The sequence below is a fragment of the Pezoporus occidentalis genome, unplaced genomic scaffold, assembly GCF_034315485.1.
Source record: "Pezoporus occidentalis ecotype Australia unplaced genomic scaffold, CSIRO_AGI_Poc_V1 ctg245, whole genome shotgun sequence".
Lineage (NCBI taxonomy): Eukaryota > Metazoa > Chordata > Aves > Psittaciformes > Psittacidae > Pezoporus > Pezoporus occidentalis.
Window position 1 is genome coordinate 591,416 of NW_026914340.1, and position 20,632 is coordinate 612,047.

At 45.0% G+C, this 20,632-nt stretch overlaps 1 protein-coding gene across 2 annotated transcripts in view; it reads right to left on the minus strand.

Moving 5' to 3' along the window:
• HHAT (hedgehog acyltransferase) overlaps window positions 1-20,632 on the minus strand; it is a 138,064-nt gene that overhangs the window by 101,124 nt on the left and 16,308 nt on the right. The window contains exon 9 of one of the 2 annotated variants that reach the window (XM_062622691.1): window positions 3,881-3,916. The exons of the other annotated variant lie outside the window; for it this stretch is intronic. Within the exon in view, the coding sequence (XP_062478675.1) occupies window positions 3,881-3,916 (36 nt within the window). The remainder of the gene's footprint in view (window positions 1-3,880; window positions 3,917-20,632) is intronic. 2 annotated transcript variants of the gene reach the window in all.

Consider the following 20,632-nt stretch of genomic DNA (forward strand, 5'->3'; position numbering starts at 1 on the left):
GGGATGAAACAGAGAGCGAAAGGCACTGCTACATCAGGTATTGATTTTCAAAGACCTGGGTGCACTACAGAGAATGTGCAATCTCAGAACTGAGTTTCAGGGGGGCTTTTCTGGTTGCTTGGTTTGGGGGTTTTTCTTCTTCTTGTGAGGTTTTGGGGGACTGAGTGGCTTTGCTTTTAGAAACAAAACTGTGATAACTGCTTGGGGTTTTAAGCAGGGGCACAGATGTCTTCAGCTTGGGGTGGCTTAAATACTGTTGAGCTTTTCAGTGAGTCCACATTTCTCATAGGGGTTACACTTATATTGCCACTCCTCACCATCTCAGTAACAAGTTGCGATGCCTTTTGGGAGCAAATCTCTGCTCTTTTAGAAAAGGTCTGACCTCACAGCAACTGATCATCTCAGCTCCCTTCTGAACAGGGGAGAATAACAAGGGAAAAAACCTGCCTTTAAAAACCCCAGCTATCAGTTCATTAACATTATTCTGGCGTTCCTTTGGGTACCACGGAATTGTGAGGGGCTCCACAGAGAATGAAAACAGCCAGCTGATGAACAGAATTTTCCTTACTTTCTTCCATGGGTGTACCTTATTTAGAACAATAACCCCTCTTATGCCATGGGACCGTACTGCCCTTACCCGGGGGTGTTTCTAGGTAAACACAACTAGAGGTGGCCACATACCCTCAGTGTGGATCCCAGAGCTCAATTGTGCCTTGCTTCACCTGAAAAAGCTGGAGAAGGGGATGATTTTCCAGTTTTGTATTCGGAGAACCCTTGCACCAGGTAATAAGCTCAACTCAAATAACCTGCAGCTCTAAACAAGCCAAAGCAATTGCAAAGCATGTGGTGAGCTGCGAGCACTGTTAGCAGATGGATGCTTCTGGGAGACTCTGGGGGTGCATGGTCCTGCAGCTCTTTTCAAAGCCAGATCTGTACTGAGAGGAGCACAATTCACTGCCCTTCAAAGGCACAGCAGTGCTGACAGCGTGGAGAGTTTTCAAAGGATCATGCCTCCAGGAACTGTCACTCTTCTCCACTGCCCTCATCAGCATTGCCCTAAAGGAAGCAGTCTTTGCCATTAGGACAGTAAATACCCTCACATGCCTGCAATTTCGTTCTGAGCACTGGATGAAATGCCTGGGTGAAATAGCTCCAGCGAGCAAACAGCACCAGGCAGTCTCTCTCTTGCTCTTTCCCCTTTAAGAGCACTACCCCAAAGGCTATTTTCATGCATTTTGAAATGTGAAAATTCACCCACTGCTCCACTCTGAGACCACTCAGATTTAGGAGAAACGGCTGTTCTTCCTGTGGTCACAATGAGGAAGAAAATATCACTGCTTGTACAGTACACGTGTGATTTAAATAACACTGATTAATACATTTGCTGATCCTAAAAGTAGCACAAAGTACTTTCTTTTCTATCATTGTGTGAAAACAATGGGCAAATGACCTTCCGAGTATGGCAGCACCTTTTTAATGGGTAATATCAAACTCCAGTCTTCACCACAAAATTACTGATCTTTCTTTCCCCCATGGATTTCCAGACTCGCTGCTCCAAACAGTACGGTGCAGCTAACAAAGGCCCAGACCCTGCCATACTCTCCTGCACTTTAATTTCACAAACGGTAGTTCCATGACGCCAGCACGATTTCAGCATGCAAGCAAAGTGATTAGGAGTCTAGCCCCACAGCCCAGTTCAGCCCAAGCCAGTAACCACCACTTCGGTGTATCTACAGCTTCCAAGAATACATTTAAAAAGAGGGGATTTTCATACCTGAGCCATCTTAAAAACCGTATCAGCAGCACAGTTCAAGCCACAGCCGGATGGATAGACAGGAATGATTTCATATTTGGTTTTTGCTAAGAACACAGAAGCCGTGGAGCTGTCATTCCCTGTCGTATTTATGTTACGCTTCACTTGGGCAAGCCATTGACTGTGTGCGCCAGGCTACGTACAGCCCTAGGCCCTTCCAGCAGCACTTCCGTAAGTAATTAGGCACAGACTGTCCTTTTAGCAGACTTCTAACTATGCTTTCAGTTTCATTGGCCCCACACTGTGTATCTGAAAGCAGCAGACCGGGCTCCCCTTCCACTGCAGGGTGCTCTCCGTGTATTTAAAACAATATAGGATCTCTCCAACAGTTCAGACCTCAATTTGTAGATTTTTCAACACTTCCTGCAACTCTGCTTTGTTAGGGTTTGGGGTTTTCTTACCCCCACACACACTGTTTGCATTTCACACATAGAAAACCAAGCTGTAAAGAAGTCAATTTATGACAGACACCATACGAACACAGAAGATCTGCAGGTTCTCAGGAGCAGAGATTGCCTCAACTGGCAAAACCAAAGGCAGTAACTTTTGAAGGGTCACACGGCAGACCAACAGCAGAGATACCACCAACTCCCCTGTTTCCTAGTCCAAAAGTCATCCACTAAACGAGGAAAACAATGCTTTTTTTAGCTAAGGAAACCCAAGCAAAACTCATACTGCTCTAACAGAAGGGAACAGTATTTCCTCCTTCGCAGCACACTTACACAGAAGGTATCTGTTGGCTCCCCAAGTTGCTAACAGGGGTGACAGACTGAGAATGAAGTATTTAAAGCTAGGGCTAGAACACCACACCGCAGAGAACCCACAGCTGGCTTGTCAAGAATCAACTCGTGCGGACTCAGTGGCTGTCTGTGGTCCAAGGACTGCATGAGCATACAACTCCACTACCGCATCTCCACAGAATGAAAAACAATGCAGCAACAAAGAACAGTATCTTATTCCATTCTTTGTATGAAGCAAGTGAAAGCATGTTTTCTGGCAGAAGGGCTCTGAAACATTAGAAAATGCTTCAGAGGAGCGACCAACCTGTTAGATCTCTGGAGTCTGTGAATCAGTACCAAACCTTCTGCATTGCGGCCACAAGGACTCAATGAGGGTGAAGGCTTACAGAGTCTTTGTAAGTAGCCTGAAATAATGAGTTCAGTAGCAAGGGCAAATTAAGGAAAACCTACCATCACCTGATGCTTACAGCGGGCCCCAAACAGCATGCTCTGGCTCACACACTCAGTTCATTCTTCCAAGGCAAAGAAAGCTCTTCACAGATGGATATTGCAACATTTTCGTGGGATGAAACAACGGATAGAGTGGATTCTCTAAGGGCCTGAAGACAAACTTCACCTTTCACACTTCTTTGTAAAGATCAGTAGACAGCGATAGACATGTTATTAAAAACGAACGCAAACCCATTCTTAGTGAACAGCCATGGCTTTGCTCACACAAAAGAACTCCAAAGAGCAAACCCAGTTCCTCGGTGTAGCATTCAAATGCATTAACCTCCCTCTTCTTGTTGAAGTGTCCTGCTTTAATCACCGCATTCCGCTAAATGTCAGCAAACAAAGCATGCAACAATTATTCCACCTTCCTTATTCATTTTCAGAACACAGTGTATCCAATCAATTAGGTTTTCTATGGAGGAAAATGCTACGCTCCGTAGTGACATTCTTCTATACAATTCAAGTCCTGGTTAGAAAGTAAGAAGGTGCTCGAGTTAGCAGTGGAAAACACTTGAATGGTTTTCTTCAGGACAAGAAAATAACAGATTTCCTCAGGAGCGAGTAGGACACTGGCACTGAAAATTCCTAAGTCAAGGTTCTCCTGGAGGACGCCTGAAGACGTTCCTTAGTGACTTCCGATAGACAGCCAAGCCAAAGAGTTACAGTTTCTCAAACTAATACGTAAATGGAAGAAACTAATACGTAAATGGAAGACAAAAGAGGATCTTGCTCTAGAAAACACCAAGCAGCATCAGGTTCACATGGCCACCTGTACTCCCAACAACAGAAATGCTTCTTGACATGGAATTCCAAATCCAAAAAAGTATTGGCTTACCTGACCAGAAAGCGATGGAGCCCAACGTCAAAGCTTCTGTAAGAAAAGAGTCACCATATTTTAATTACTAAAAATTATTACTACTGTACATACAGAGCATTTCAAACCAATCAACAATGCTAAAGATAACTATAAAATTACTAGCATTGATAAAACAGAAGCAGAAGTGAAATATACTATTTCCTTTCTGTAATGGCAAGGATGTTGGACTCTTCATCAGGGACTGCAGCCATAGGACAAGGGGTGATGGGTTCAAACTGGGTGCCCAGAGGAGCCGTGGCTGCCCCATCCCTGGCAGTGTTCAAGGCCAGGCTGGACACAGGGGCTTGGAGCAAGCTGCTCTAGGGGAAGGTGTCCCTGCCCGTGGCAGGGGTTGGAACTGGAGGACCTTTAAGGTCCTTTCCAAACACTCTATGATTTCTGCCACATGCAGGTAGATCCTCTCTGCAAAATTACTGTGGAATCCTTTCTTTGCCCATTTCTGCACTGAACTGCACTAAGATGGAAGGGATTGCTGTGAGTTCTCTCCATGATACAGAATAATCAAGGAGCCCCGTTACTTCTCTTTCAGATACACAGAATATAGCTGGGCCTTGCAAATGTGTTCCGCTCAGATCTGGTGAGGAAAATCACTTTGGGACTTTTTGACAGCACGGGCAACGTAGATCACACTAAATTACAAGCAGCATGCCTGAAAACCTCAGCACTAACAACGTACGTGGGCAGATAGCATCACTGTTTCTTTCCCTTTCCTACTGCCTCCATCGCTCAGACAGCTCAGGAGAATCAAGGTCATGAACAAAGGACCAGCAAATCCATGACACCAGAGGAAGGTAGGTGCTGATTTGAGACATTTACCTACGAGCTGAAGTACGTGCTAGTTTTATGGCACTATCAATATCATCCCAGATTAACTGTGCGCATAATGGCATAGCCGGTGAATGCAAATGGCTCATTCCCAGTGCTGGACCTGCTCTGAAATGGCCTTACATTCTGCACACAGAAAACATTCTGGCATATACTAAGCTCTTGAGTATCCTGATGCAAAAAAAAAAAAAAAGAGCCTAACTGGTCATTTGAGTACAACGAGGTTTTATTTTAACAGTATTGCTTCCAGTGTGATGCCTTCTACCTGAAGCAGCGAGAGAAGTCAGCAGACAGTTAATGGCATCCTGGTAATGGCCGATAGGCAATGAACTATAGAAATAGTAGGAGTTAACAGGGAGGGAAAGTCATCTGGTTCACCAGGGTGGAGAGGAGAGGAGCAACCGGCTTGCTTAAAAGCTGCCTTGCAACAGCAAAAAATATTAATTAAACCTGTATATTCATATTCCTTTCCTAAAATCATTTCCCATTTTACATCATTGCTATATTACTGTGCAATTACAGTGCATGAAGTGCATTCACTTATCTTTCTACATTTCCCCCTGCCTGGGGACACACCTTAATTTGCTCCCCCCTCTTCACTAAAATATTCAAACTGAAACAGGGCAAGTTCAGGTTAGATCTAAGGCAGAAGCTCTTCCCTGTGAGGGTGCCCAGAGAAGCTGTGGCTGCCCCATCCCTGGCAGTGTTCAAGGCCAGGTTGGCCACAGAGGCTTGGAGCAACCTGCTCCAGTGTGAGCTGTCCCTGCCCATGGCAGGAGGTTGGACCTGGATGAGCTTTAAGGTCCCTTCCAACCCAAACCAGTCTGGGATTCCATGATTCTGTGTTGTACATACACTCTTCTGTAGCAGAGCTGCCCACAGTCTGCGCTTACAGCTCTGAACATCTTTGCTCCCTAGGATCAGGCACTTCAGGATGTTTGTTCTAGGATGGGGGAGAAGAAGAAACTTCAGTTTCAGGGAACAGCTGCACGCTGAACAGACACCTTACACATCTTCAGCCAAGCTCACCTTTCCAAGTTATCCCATCTATCCTTTATAGCAATGACCCCATCTGCTATTGTCTCTGAGGGGACACAACAGCTGAACTTCTTGCGGACAAGGATGCAGAGTATTAATATATCATCACTTTTGACACTGAACCAAAAGCCAAAGGCCTTGGCTTACATCAAGCACGGAAACTGGTCCTGCTAACTTGAGGTGATCAGAGATGAAGGAGGTTGGGGCAGACAAAGCTGAGCCAGAGTGGGTTCAGACAGGGAGGGAAAATGAGACAGTTTGCTGTGGATAGAGATGCCATCTCTCATTTTTCACTCTTTCCAAAACATAATGTATTTTCTATTAAAGACAGATTTACAAGTCTATTGCATATAGGCTTTAGGTATTAAAATATTTCCATAAATATTCTATCAGTATTAAAAATGATCACACACAGAACCAACTTAGTAGAATAAATACACAGGAGGAAAAAAATCAGAGCCTCCCTAGGTATAACTTAGCATAGACAGATAGGCTCCATCATTCCCCAGTTTGCATTGATACATTTCAACTGATTCTAAATTCCCCACAGTGTAAGCTGTCAGTTAAAGATGTAACTTCACTGTGACCCACAAAATTAGGAGAACATAGAGCAGCATCAGCGTGCACTTGGATCTTGAAGACACCTCAGGACAGTATCGTTGATCAGGTCCAAAAGCAAGAACAATTTCAAACTGTAAATAGGAGACACAGCTGCACTACTTAAGGCTACTGATACTGGGTACGTACACTCCTAAGCACATAGGATAATGAACAGAGACACTGCACAAGGCAACAAACAGTGAAAAGCCAGGATTATGGGAGGCTGGTATTGACAAAAAGCCACCACTGCCACTTGCAACCATTCTGCTTACTCATGTTTAAATACAGGCGGCATGTAAGGCTGCAAGGGAAGTGAAAATACAGGGAAGCAGCAATGGAAACAGATGTGCTAGATGTAACCAGTCCCTCCGTTCTCAGACGGAAAAGTTAACACGGGGTAAAGAGGGTCTGCGGAGCACTGTTCATACTGCAGCTTGGGGGTAGAAGAAGCAACCCTAACTATTCTATTATTCTACAGTTCTATATTAAAAACTTCAGTGAACCCTTCAACATCACAGGCAATGACAAGACCCTGCCACAATCACTCAGAATTAGACCTGCTAAATGCACCTGATTATCTACTGCTATAAAGTACACCCACATTTACTTGCTATTTGGTATGAACTTCACACCGCTTGGTCAACCCCGAGCCCCTCTGCAAAATCCAGGAGCCAGCTGATAGCCCTTGCAGTTCAGGGTTCCTCGCCTAAGGCATCCTAAAGCGCCTTGAAGTTCTACAAATGCTTTTTGAAATCCTATAATGAGCACAATTTTCTGATATCAAGGTTTTAATTCCAATCTAAAATAACACGGGAAAGGAGATCCGGTTTATCAAAGTAGTAATGGTAGTCTTTAAACAGGGCGTAATCTTGACTAGTCAGTGGAACAATCAAGGGGAGATATACTTAACCTCCAGTTCATAATCATGTTACTCATTGCAGGCAATTTGGTCGCTATTTTACCCAAAAGTCTTTAATTCTGTTCCTCTGAAGGGCAGTTCTGACCCACAGTTCTGCACGCAGCTTTAACGCCTTTGGTAAGCATGGAGGTTTCAGTTTGACACATTTCAGCAAAAGATTACACATGTAATCCTTCCTAATCAAATTTATCTTTTCCCAGTACATCAACTAGGAACTGCTGTCCAAAAATACACACAGACTAAACCAACAAGGACCTTCTCCAAAACACAACCTTTGAAATCCTCTCCTCAAGGTACATATTCAAAATTACTTCAGACACGCAGTTTCTGCTTTGAAAGCTAAATGCATAATGCAACAACCTGCCTCCAAGTCTGCATTCAGCCCAAAGCTGGGAGGTGTGTGTGTGGGGGGGAAGTCCTCTTTTATAGAAGAGATATGAAAGGGCTGAAACACGCTGCTATGAACCACAGTCAGCAGCAATTGCGCATGCACTGAAAGTGTAATCCTGATGATTCCCAGGAAAAACAGAGTACAAAGCCCCTCCTTTTGTCCCCAGGATGCAAAAAGGCATTTATATACATCTGAAAGCCCAATGAGCAAGACTGGTGCAAGCTCCTGTTCATGCAATCGGGGTATCAGAGTAGCCAGTCACCCGTTTCCCCCTTGTGTAATGCATACTTTGGACTTGCTCTGAGATTTCCATCTATCCCATTTCCTTACAGTTGGACCTTACTGTGAAATCCTGTGCCCCACCACATGCTAGCTAAAGAGTGCTGTAGCACATGGCTCTCCAACTGCAGCTGCCTAGCGCAGGCTGGCAAATAAACACATAAATCAGGACCAAAAACCAGTCAGGACCTTCTCCTAGGAGCTGCGTCACGCTTTCCTGGCCACATGCCCTGAGCTCAGCAGACACGGTGCCTCCCACTGGAGCTACACGCTTACACGCAGCGACAGACTCTTGTTTCCCGAGCGTTACCAACCAAATGCCCACGCTGGTCCACACTCCTCATAAGCATGCATGACCCGATGGATTGCTTTCCACAAAGCTGTGCTTCCCCTAAAAGAGCACTGTGTACAGTTCTGGTGTCCTTGGCATAAGGAGGACACAGAGGTGTTGGAGCCGTGGTCCAGAGGAAGCCATGAGGATGATCAGGGACTGCAGCACCTCCTGTATGAAGACAGGCTGAGAACACTGGGGCTGCTCATGACCATTCTGAAAAGCGGATCACGGCATGGTTCTAACTTTGGGCACTACCTTCAGGGGCACAGATCTAGGCAGATAGATTGCCATTTGTAAAGAGCTCAAAATCAGTAACCTGGATGGAGACATGCGGATGTGATATTGCATGCCCAGAGAACACACTGCAGTGTAGACAGACATATTCCAGCCACCTTCAGAACAGTCATGTTGCTGCTAGAACATAACCACTTCTGAATGCAGAGAGGAACGGTGTAATTTACACATTACAGGAAAACCAGTTCAAGCAACAGCACTACCTCACACTTCGCTGGAGCGAACAATATACTAATAGCGCTTAAATCTCTTCAAATCACTTAGACTACCTGCCATTTATTGCGGTGATGGAATCCAACTAGTGGGTTGTTTATTGCAGCTTCACTACTCTCTCCCCTGTGGGGATCCACCGCCTCTTAAAAGAAGCATTGCAGTTGCTGCAATGTTCCAACAAGGGCTCTCAGGCCTCGCCTTTACAAATGCGGCTAAACTTGACATTGGAAATCCTAACTCATTCACGCATCCTCAGAGCAGCCCGTCCTGTTTAACCCTAGAACACTGCCTGCAAGACCAGCACTTCCATTAGCAGTCTCTGCAAATCAATCTGGCATTTTGCTGGGGAGCGGCTGGACTCGGAGTCTCTCCCGCACCAGAACACTCTGCGCTGGAGACCGAGAGGTTATTGAAGGCCAGCTGCTTTCAGTGACACAGCGCTCTTCACTCGCTTCCTTGTCCCTCTCTCTCACGCAATGTCTCACGGCGGGGTGCCCAAAGCCTGCGTAAACAAGAGAATTCCCCTGGCAGACACCCCAGCATCTCACGGTTCTATACTGCTTTTCTGGATCCTCCTCTATCCGCTCATCTTTCCTCGCATCCTGCCTGCGGCAGCCTCCCTGGCTCGCAATGCCTCAAAGATGAAAGCTTCCAAATCACAAGTAATCACAAGCGTGCAACATAAATCTAAAAACGCGGTTCAGCGTCTTGCCTGAAGAGTAAGGTTACTACAGGGAAAGCAGATAGCAAAGTCTATATGCTGGTTTTCTAAGTGCTATTATTTAATGTCTCAATGAACCATAAAACTTGCTAAAGCAAATCCCATAGAGGCCCGTGCCTACCAAGCACAGTAAGTATTTCTCAAGCAGTGACTGCTACCAATTGATTCATTATCATCTTCATTATTAAAGAACTGGGAGAGCCATCCATCTTTTTAGAAGGCAGTGTTGACACTTTATAGCTTCCATTGACTCAGACAACCTGCTTTCTGCAAGTCTGCTTGAAACCTGCACCTTCACTGTCTCTTCAGTGACCATCAGCACCCTTCTTCAACAGGATCGCTGCCACCACGCTAGGATACACTACTTAGAAAGCAGATGCACAACTTAAAATAGAAAAGCAACAATTAAAATGTCACAGAGGACATGTTATAGTAGAAATAAATACAACAAGCAAACTGAAAACATTCATGTAAAGAGCCCAGACTGTTTAGTGCTGTTAGATATTAAAACAAAGATGGGAGGATGCATGATGAAAAGGGAGATCCAATCCAACACAGCAACTTGTTTGGATGCATCCGTTACCCACGCTATGGAATATACTTTTGGACCCCAAGCCTTGAAAGTCACATTGCAACATTTTCTGGGCACTCCTGCCACATACAAGCCTGTTCTCGGAGCTCTCATTTTTCACTTCAGCCTTCCAAATTCATGTAAGAACCTTGGTGAATTCCACCCACATCCAGATTTTACAGTCTGCCCACTGACACGGTGTTGGAATCAGGAACAAATATATATATATATATATATATATATATATATAGGGAGCTCTTTTGGCATTCTTTCAAGATAAACAGCAACAAATCCCGTCATTTTCTACGCAAAACCAAAAACATCTCCATTCTTACAATGCAACATACAGTGATGCAAACTCTGGCTCATCCCAACGAGAAAAATCCCGTTTAAATGAATTCAATGGGCTTTTCAACATCAAGATCTTAAGAACCTGCTTGATCCTAGTTCTCAAGCTTTAATGGACTGTCCTTTCTTTACAAGATTAGGTTTTAAGTTTGAACCATCTGCCAAGCAGCAAACTCGTAGTAGCAGCTTGCTCTTATCTCAAGGTAAAAAGACAGCTAAGAGTAAAAAAGATACATCTATGTTATTTGAAAGAAAAATATGAAGACTGTCAAATACTTTTATACCGCATCTTTGACAAGCAACTTCTTGTTACAGCAATAATAAGCAGAACTTGTATATACATGAAGAGATCTATCATATTCTTTGACACTTGCTTAAGGACTTACTAAAATTTTAACACTTCCTGCTTAGATAAAAAACACGTGGAATTTCTGTTCCGGTCTTCCCTGGAATGATTCGAAAGTACCAAGTGCCTTCTGGTTTCCTCCATTAGCAGGACAACCAAAGCTGCTACTGCGTGCAGCATGTGCTGTATGGCTCCTCAGCACCCATACAGCTGATGCATAAACATTCACCTTACTTACAAAGCACTCTTTTTGCGAAGTATGGGATTACTTCCAGGTTGATCAGGGCAAACCCTAAACCTTTTACTTGCAAAATAACTGCTGCATAGCATCACAGGGAGAAGCTAGGGCTTCCCTTACTCATGAGAATGGTGGAAAGCCACAATGAAACCCTGACCAGGCAAAAACCCTGGTTTCAGTGGAAGCAGAAATACCTGCACTGACTGCGGACAGCATGCAGAATGAAGGATACAGTCCAACTCTGGTATACAGCTTGTCAGAGAGACCTTCAACTCCAAGCAGAAAAGATAGTAAGTCCCAAAACTTCATTTGTGCAGTTTCAGTTATTAGCTGGGAGCTCAGGCTGGAGACCTGCATGGCAAAAATAGCCTGCAATAAGATAGCTGCAAGGAGAAAGCTCTTCTGTGGACCGCATAAAAAGACTTCACGAACGGCTAGTGGCCTCCAGCCTACAAACTGGATCCATGCTCTAGTATCTTTTGTGGCTTCATCTCAATTTAAACACACAATTCCTATTATATCAGAAAGCCTGAGGGGAGTTTTAATGATTCTAGGCAGTCACTCCCCCCCCCCCCCTCACGATCTCTCAGCCAGAGAGACAAGCAGAACTTTAAGCAGGCATCAGTCATTGCCAGTGTTAACAGCAGACCCGGGTCTGCCTACTTAGGAGGCTTTAAGACAACAAAACTAACTCTGCTTCTCACCTGCCCACCACACTGGATCTTGGCGATACAGTTCAGCAGACACGTTTTAGGACAGAGCAAATCTCCTTTGTAGTCTGTTAATGTCTCCTAGAACCCTTCAGAAGAAGTATTACTTTAATTTTACACCTTCCCTGATTCTTCAGACTCCAGTGGTAGCTCATGGAGAGCTGATGAAACCTAAGGCCCATTAGTGGCAAACTCCCATAGCGCAAGTTCTCCTTCACTCTTCCTCGAGTAAGATTCTCGCAACGCAGTATGACTGCCCAATTACTGTAAGATCCCTATCCTTACCTCAAACAGAACAAGGGAGTTTATTAACAGCCATTACTCTTTTTCTACAGTGACTGCAAGCAGGCAGAGTGCTGTTTGCCAAACGGGAGCAGCAGTTATAGTTTCTGTCTATGCAGAGCTCACGTCGAACGCTGTGAAGAACGGGCTTCATGGGTGATCAGCAGCAGGTGGGCTTAGCTGGTGTGTTAAAAAAGCCCAGCAATTGCACATTACGGTAACAAAGCAGTCGCTACACAAATAAATTCCCAATGATTATGCAATTTAGACCCAAGAAGGATTAGGGTGCCTCATTATTGCCTCTTTTTATACTAAAAAGAGCGTACTGAAGAGATTTAAGGAGCCTTTTAAAGCTTTAATCTAACCAGCAAATTGAGCTGTACAGTAGATAAGAACTGTAGCATACACTGATTCGGCTGATGTCAAAAGCAGTTAAACCTTTTGTCTCTAGCAATGAGAAAATGACTAACCAGTCCAGAACTACAGGGCCTGTCATACATTCGGGTGACCTGTTAGCTACAAATAATGTGTCACACATCAATGCTCAGTTTTAAGCATCACAATAGTTAAGAAAAAAGATAACAAGGAAATCAGGAAAAGCGTTATTTTTCAACTTGGAAACATGTACTCCACAACTGAAAAAAGCCATGCACTAATTCCGCAATTAAATGCCCAGATTTTGGGCAAGGAGCTTAAGTATTCTCACACTGGCAAGCAGGTGTAACATTTAAACAGGGGTTGTAGATGGCAAGGACATATAGCAAGACCCATCTTAATCCAACCCTTGTCCTTACATACCAAGAGATGGAAACAAAGATCCCTTTCCTTTCTGAGACTCTCACCCAGCGTCTTCAAAGACCATGTAACAAGCTTCTCAAGAATGAAAACTAGTATTCTTTCAGTTTTTCAAAGTACATAATCCACAAATACATGTAAAACCACAAGTTTTACTTGAGGAAACTGTTCTTAAGCATGCTATTTTTACTACGGATTAGGGACCCGATTCAGTGCCCTCGCCCAGACAGGACACAGCTCAGATCTTACAGTTTCAGGGAGCTAAAATCTGCAAGAGAAGGCTTAACATGGCTCATGGGCATTGATGTATTTGGACTTCTGCAAGCTTTAGCAATTCTGATTTCTTGTATTATTAAGATTTCAGTACTATTTCCCCTTACTCATGAGCACCAGGCCATTTCAACACTGTGGATGTAATTCTGTTTAATTCAGCTATCATCTTGGAATTGGTTTTTTAGATTAAAGACATCGCCTACAAATATAGGGTGGGGGGAAAGTGCCTCCGGATCTTCCGATTTTTAAATAGAGATGTTGCAGCACTAACATTTTCTACAATTAAGACCAGTGAGAAGCTAGAGCATTAAGAGACACTTTTGTTTTACACTGTCTGAAACACACTGGACAATTGTTTATTTGAAAATGAAGGCTGAAAATACACCAGAAGTGACACTTGGTCTCCAGAGGAAAGGAAAACATGCATAAGCCTGTCCTTCCTTCCTTTCCTTGTGTCTCAGTTCCAGCTGTTGGGCAAGTCCCACCGGAGGCACGGAGTAGAAAGCTTTCAAAAACACAGTATCTAGAACTATAGGACAGATACAAGACAAATCACCTCAAAATACCCGATCCTGTTGAAGCTGACTGCTAGATCGTTTATAGCACTTGAAAATGAGACTCTCTGTTCACTGCACAGGTAGGCTTGGCTCAGCATCCCCGCTCTGATCCCAGATAGCATCATCTCTCCAGGCACAGGACCCCAGTAAAGGTCCTCCTATAACTGTTGGTACCGTCACAACCCCTTCCACAGCCACGTGAGCAGCAAATCTGAGCCACAGATTCAGATGTGCCGTTGCACCCAATCCCTTCTTCACGCTGCCATGGAGATGTCGATTTCCTTCTCACTGCCTTCACTGCCCCTTTCTATGTGCTAATTTCTCGAGGACTTGTAACTAAACTGACTCCTGAGGATACCTGCCACGGGAACAAGTTTATGACCCATCATTTAGCATCCTTCACTTTTCCCCTGTAATTGCCTCCAAATGGCAGGTTGCATGACAGCAATTTGCTGTTATTACTAGCATGTAATCGGGGAACTAAACTCATAGGAAGGAGAAAAATCAGAGAGAAAATCTGCTCTCTCGAATTTCAGATCATCCATCAACTAAAGCAGAAACACCACAGCAAAAGAGCATCACGATACTCAAACAGAAAGCAAGAGCTTTCTACAGCAGTTTAAGAGTAGAACCCCCTGAAGTTGGAAAGGCACTTTCTCCTGAGCCCAGAGGCAGGGGTGCCATCCTGCCCGGACATGGGGGTTGCATGGTTATGGTTTGACAATAGAGCCCGTGTTAACTTGGGCTATCTGGGAACTTCAGGAGAGGAGATTCCCAAACCAAGCACTGACACAAGCACTATTTCTGATCCTGAATTTCCTTCATGATATCTTACAACAAAAAGCCTTTCGGCAGCTTACCCATCTTGATGTATTTAATAACTCCCTAAATTACTTATTCCAATGCAAAACATCAGGATCCCAAAGCAGCAATATACGTGACAAATCAGGCTGAGACCGCACGGAGCACAGGTGTCAATGAACTTAAATAATTACTTTTTTCCCCTACAGATCAGAAAATCCATTTTCCTCGTTTAAAAACCTGCTCCAGTCCTGACCACAGACTAAGCCTAGGCAATTAGATGCAAACGGTACCGAGTGTTTAAGCCAGAAATAATTGACGGTGAGGTTTTGCTGCTATCCCTCGTTCTACCGTTACTCCGTGTGGCCACACTGATCTCTTGTGCTCACACTCACTCATAACATCAGTATCAGGCTTGTCTTTTCCTAGGAAAGAACCTGAAAGGAAAGGAGAATGCCTCATATGGTCCTTTCTGACAGACAGAGACAAGGAACTGTTTCCAGAGGGAGGGGGGGTTCCAAGAACAACGGAGAAGGTAGACAAAAAGGAGGAGGAGGAGGAAGGAACAGGGGCAGAGGAGACTGTATCTTTATGGCACTGTTATGGCTGGGAATGCGATTAGCCCAAGGCAAAATTCTAATCCATAACTTGAAGCAATTCACCGAGACCCTGCACAGAGACGGCTTTTCTCAGAGAACGGAAGCAGTACTCTTGCAGTAGCGAGGCAGGTAAACCAGAAATCACAGAATCATAGAACCAGCTGGGTTGGAAAGGACCTTTCAGATCACCAAACCCATCCATTACCCCAGCACTGCCAAGCTCATCACTGACCCACGGCACTGAGGGCAAACTGATCCCCCCTCAAGATCTCCCCTCATCATCTCCCCTCGCAGCCACCCCTCATCTTCCCCCCATAGCGGCCCACACTCTACAGCTGCTGCCCCTACCCCTCATGGCCACCCCTCTCTCCCCCATCTCAAGCTGCAGTTTCTGTCAGACCAAACCCACACCAGTTTTCGACATCACCAGAACTTAGCAAACTCAATCACATGAATAAACTCGCACTGCATTCATTTAAGTCATGTCTGTAGGTGCAACGTACAGCCCTGCCAGCCCACCCAGTAACGTGTGAGAAAATGGGAGCGTTGACTTATGTCAGGTTCCTGTCTGGTCAAGAATGGGCGTGCTAAATAGGAGGTGGAATCTGGAACTTACAGCAGGGAAGCTGGAAACAGCCAGATCTTCTCCATCACTGCACTATTTCCTTTTTATCCGGCAGCATTTCTTCAACTCCATTTGCTTTATTCTGCATGAAATTCTGTTCCCTATGAAATCCACTTTTCAAATACTGCTTCTTACTGCCTCCCTGAAGAACCTCCGCCCCTGCTGAGGCTAACCTATATGAAACACATGCAGGTTTACCCTCATTTGTCCCCAGCACACTTGCCTCCAAATCATTCTGGGATAATCCATGAGGAATGCCCACGAGGATGCTCAGGGGCTGCAGCACCTCCCATATGGAGACAGGCTGAGAACATTGGGGCTGTTCAGCCTGGAGAAGAGAAGCTGCGTGGAGACCTCAGAGCAGCTTCCAGTTTCTGAAGAGAGCCTATAAGGGATGCTGGAGAGGGACTCTTCATCAGGGACTGCAGTCATAGGACAAGGGGTGATGGGTTCAGACTGAAACAGGGCAAGTTCAGGTTAGATCTAAGGCAGAAGCTCTTCCCTGTGAGGGTGCTGAGGCGCTGGCACAGGGTGCCCAGAGAAGCTGTGGCTGCCCCATCCCTGGCAGTGTTCAAGGCCAGGCTGGACACAGGGGCTTGGAGCAAGCTGCTCGAGTGGAAGGTGTCCCTGCCCGTGGCAGGGGGTTGGACCTGGGTGAGGTTTAAGGTCCCTTCCAACCCAAACTAGGCTGGGGTTCTATAAGATACTTGGGAATGCACAAATGTCAAGGTGGAAGGGCAAGAAGGAGCTGTGCTCCTGCACATTCCCTATCAATCTATGACCAGAGATAACCAGTTTCTTACACCATGCTGCTCCCATACCACGTCAAAACCCATCCGATCAATGCGTCCAACACCCCTGCAGGAGAGCGCTCACTACACTCCCTAACATAGTACAGACACCTACAAATGGAAGCATGATTCCCCCCCCCCCGCCATAAACAGCAACTGTGCTAAACGTTGTCCTAATGCGTGAAGTGACAAGTTTCTTTGTGGAATGCACTGCCAAAGTCACTTGGCGAGATGTCCCCACTGACACAGGATTTAGTTAGGTGCTAGCAACTGTTTCTGTACTTCCCACACCTTGATTCTTACACCAGGATGTTTTTCCATGTTGAACCAATTCGCAAGTGTCAGCAGGAGCAGGACAATTTCCAGCTGCACTACACAGCTCTAGCTCCCTGCACACACACCCGATAAACTGTATGCCAGACATCAGCCTTGGCTAACTCTTCAGAAGCACTTACAAGCCCCCAACACCACTGGTTGCTCTCTCATGATTCATTCCCTTGCTTTTAGCCTCGGTAACACCACCCAAGTTTTAATTCCTCATGAATTAAGATGAAGCAGACATTAAAACCTCTGAGGCGGTGTGTCACGGAACTGCTGCCCTCTCTGGAAACCAGGAGCTCAGAAACTCCTTTTCACAGCCATAATCAAGCTTTTGAACAGTAATACATTTATCAGGCATTTACTAGATATGCAGCTGCAGATTTAGCAAGATAATGATATCCTGGTAAAAGGAATCACAGTAATACATTCAATTCCTCTATTTGTCTTCAGACAGTAAGTAAGATTGATGATTTTGCAACTCAAGAGACTGTCTTGATTAAATAAAATGCAAATTAGGCAGAATCCACTATAAAGCTGATAACTCCTTTTTAATTAAAGCCTGTTACTTTTAAGTTTGAATGGACACAATCTGCTTTGCTGTTTAGTACCACCACCAGAGAGGCAGAGTACCTGCTTCGTTATTCCCATTACCTGCTTTGCTTTTCAGCTCTAGAGATACTTTAGACACACTATGGTCCTTTTCTTACCTTGCAGAATGAAAGGTCTTCTATCTGCAATATCACATAGTGAAAGATGTCAGCATGTAGTGGTTATAGACAGTGTCTATAGTATACACAGTGGTGTGGACGCATGAGATCAAAAGCTTTGCTGTTACGCTCAAAGGGCACCAGGTGGTGGTGGAAGACTCCTTAGCAGTGCATTTGCCTTCCTTACATTATGACATTGATGTTGTCTGTCTCTCCAGGCTACCTTCTCCCCTTCAAAATCTGCATTACTAATAACTTTGCCACACAAAAAGCACAACACTGGGCCTTCCAAAAGCCTAGCTGCTAGCACAATACCCCGTTTCTGATAGTAACCTAATAGGACCCTAAAGCAGACACGAGCAGGAAGGGTAGCAGCAAGCCAAGCACGCCCAAGCACTCTTCTGCGAGCAGCCTCCCCAGGACCAGCCAGGAGGTACCAGTGGTGCACTCCATGTCACGGCTCATTGCATCGCTCCCCTGGGGTGGAACTCCCAACCTGACCCAAGGAGCCTTTAATAAGCTTTACCAGGCTACCTGGAAACAAAGCCTGATGCAAATCTCCTCAGCCTGCCAGCTGAAAACTAGGCACTGGATTACCGACATTTAAATCTGACGGCCTCTGGTAAAGTTGGGATCATTCACTTAAAAGTCCACATATTCACAAAATACAAAAATAATTATTTAGCACTTTAAGGAAGGAAACAGAGTTCGTAAGGTGTCACAACACAAACGACTGACTTGCACCACTTTTTGCTTGCTTTTATACTAAACCCATCATTTTCACACTTCCTGTCCTGTTCAGACATCCATATGGGATAGAAACAAAGGCTATTCCCACTTTCAACACTGACATTCCTATATCACATATCAAAACACATAAAAAGACTGCAAAGCCCCTGGGAAGCAGCGATCAAAGAGTTTAACTGTAAAGGCATAAGGGCATTGTAATTCAGGGATTCAGAGGGCAAGCTATGTGAGATTACTCAGATAATGGCCAATGACCCCGAATTCACTATCAGCCATAGGAAATTCTAGTATCCACACAGCCTTGAGAGCAAGAAACCAAGTCAGCTGAACACGAACTGATTTGTTAAACCTTCAAATTAAACAAATCCAGTGCTGGTGTCCTCAGCATAAGGAGGACATGGAGCTGTTGGAGCAAGTCCAGAGGAGGCCACGAGGATGCTCAGGGGCTGCAGCACCTCCCGTATGAGACAGGCTGAGAACACTGGGGCTGTTCAGCCTGGAGAAGAGAAGCTGTGTGGAGACCTCAGAGCGGCTTCCAGTGTCTGAAGGGGGCTACAAGGATTCCAGATACATATATGAATGGAGTACTTGGGTAAATGGTGAATATCTGCAGCTGAATTTTTTCCTTCTGGAAAAAAATCTAACTGAACTCTCTCCTTAGACCCTAGTTTCAATTTTCTTTAGCATTATGAATCGTTTTTTAAAGAAAACCCAATGTTTTTACTGTGATTCACCACCCACCTTTGCAGGCACAGGGCACTTTTTGATGGTGTTACAAGTACCTGACACAACAGCGTCATTAGGATTCGTGCTGAAGTGCAGTTTCATTTGGCACCTCCAGAGCAAGACCCAGATTGCTTGGAGAGGAGGAAAAAACCACTGTTTACAGCTCTGCTTGCAAGGGCCAGCAGGTCAAGAGATGCTGCTCTCAAGAGAGAAGCTGGTAAAAACCAAAGATTTCTGTATTAACTCTGTAGGTCGTAAGTTCAGTTCAAACTCTGAAAGAGAATTTAGACCAACACCTGTGCAGGTCTGGTGTCCTCAATGTAAAAAGGACATGGAACTGTCAGAACAAGTCCAGAGAAGGGCCAAGACGATGCTCAGGGGACTGGAGCACCTCCTGTATGGAGCCAGGCTGAGGAAGTTGGGGCTGTTCAGCCTGGAGAAGAGAAGGCTGCGTGGAGACCTCATAGCAGCTTCCAGTATCTGAAGGGGGCCTACAGGGATGCTGGGGAGGGACTCTTCATTAGGGACTGCAGCCATAGGACAAGGGGTAACGGGTTCAAACTGAAACAGGGGAAGTTTAGACTGGATATAAGGAGGAAATTCTTTCCTGTAAGGGTGGTGAGGCACTGGAATGGGTTGCCCAGGGAGGTTGTGAATGCTCCATCCCTGGCAGTGTTCGAGACAAGGTTGGACAAGGCCTTGGGTGGCATGGTTTTGTGGGAGGCGTCCCTGCCCATGGCAGGGGGGGTGGAACTTGGTGATCTTAAGATCCTTTCCAACCCTAACGATTCTGTGATTCTATTTGTTAGTAGCTCAAATAATTGTCAACAGTTCATCTGGTTTCTGCACTCTGCTCCTGCTGCATTTGAATACCGCATATCCACAGTTGCCAACTGCAGAAACTATAAAACCTTCTTGTTACAACCAGCTTCAAGCTGAAAGCAAAATTAAAATTTCATCCAATAAAGCTCTGGTAATAGCAGGCCTGCTGGTTTCATGACTAACATGAAAAAGCTTTATTCATACTGCAAAGCAGTCGGGAACCAAGCAGGGTAAGCACCACTGTGCGAGGCTCTGCATCCAACACAGCACAAGAGAGGTCTCTGCACTAAAAAGCTGACGAGTCTAAATCATTTTAGGCAATGTTTCTAGAAGTCTGAGGCACTGCATCCCACGGACTGAAAGCATCAGAGACAGTGCAGAGGAAAACAGCAGAGGGGAGACGTCAACTGAATCCACTGTTACACACAGGCTAAACACCAAGCAGGATCCACCTGGGAGACAGTTTTCAGGGAAACAACTGCAGTGAACACCGATTTAAAGCAAGCATAAGGTCTAAAACTGGCACTTCTTTTTGAGAAATACTGTGCTGAAACCCTTTCAAACCAAAGGGGATCCTGAAGTTCACCCTACGTTAGAAACAATTACTACTGTTCATAGTATTTTTAATGTGTTGAAGACTTTGTCTGCTTCATGACTCTACATATTGAAGGGTTACAACTACAGCTTTCCTCATAGGGTGATTAATCAAGCATTTCTTTTCCTTCTCTGGAAGGGTACCTAGCTGGAAAGTGGGGTTTAGACCAAGACTCAGAAAACGAACCATTTAAGAGGCACCTGGAAAAAATAATTGCTATGTTAGTGAAGCTAAGTAGTTCT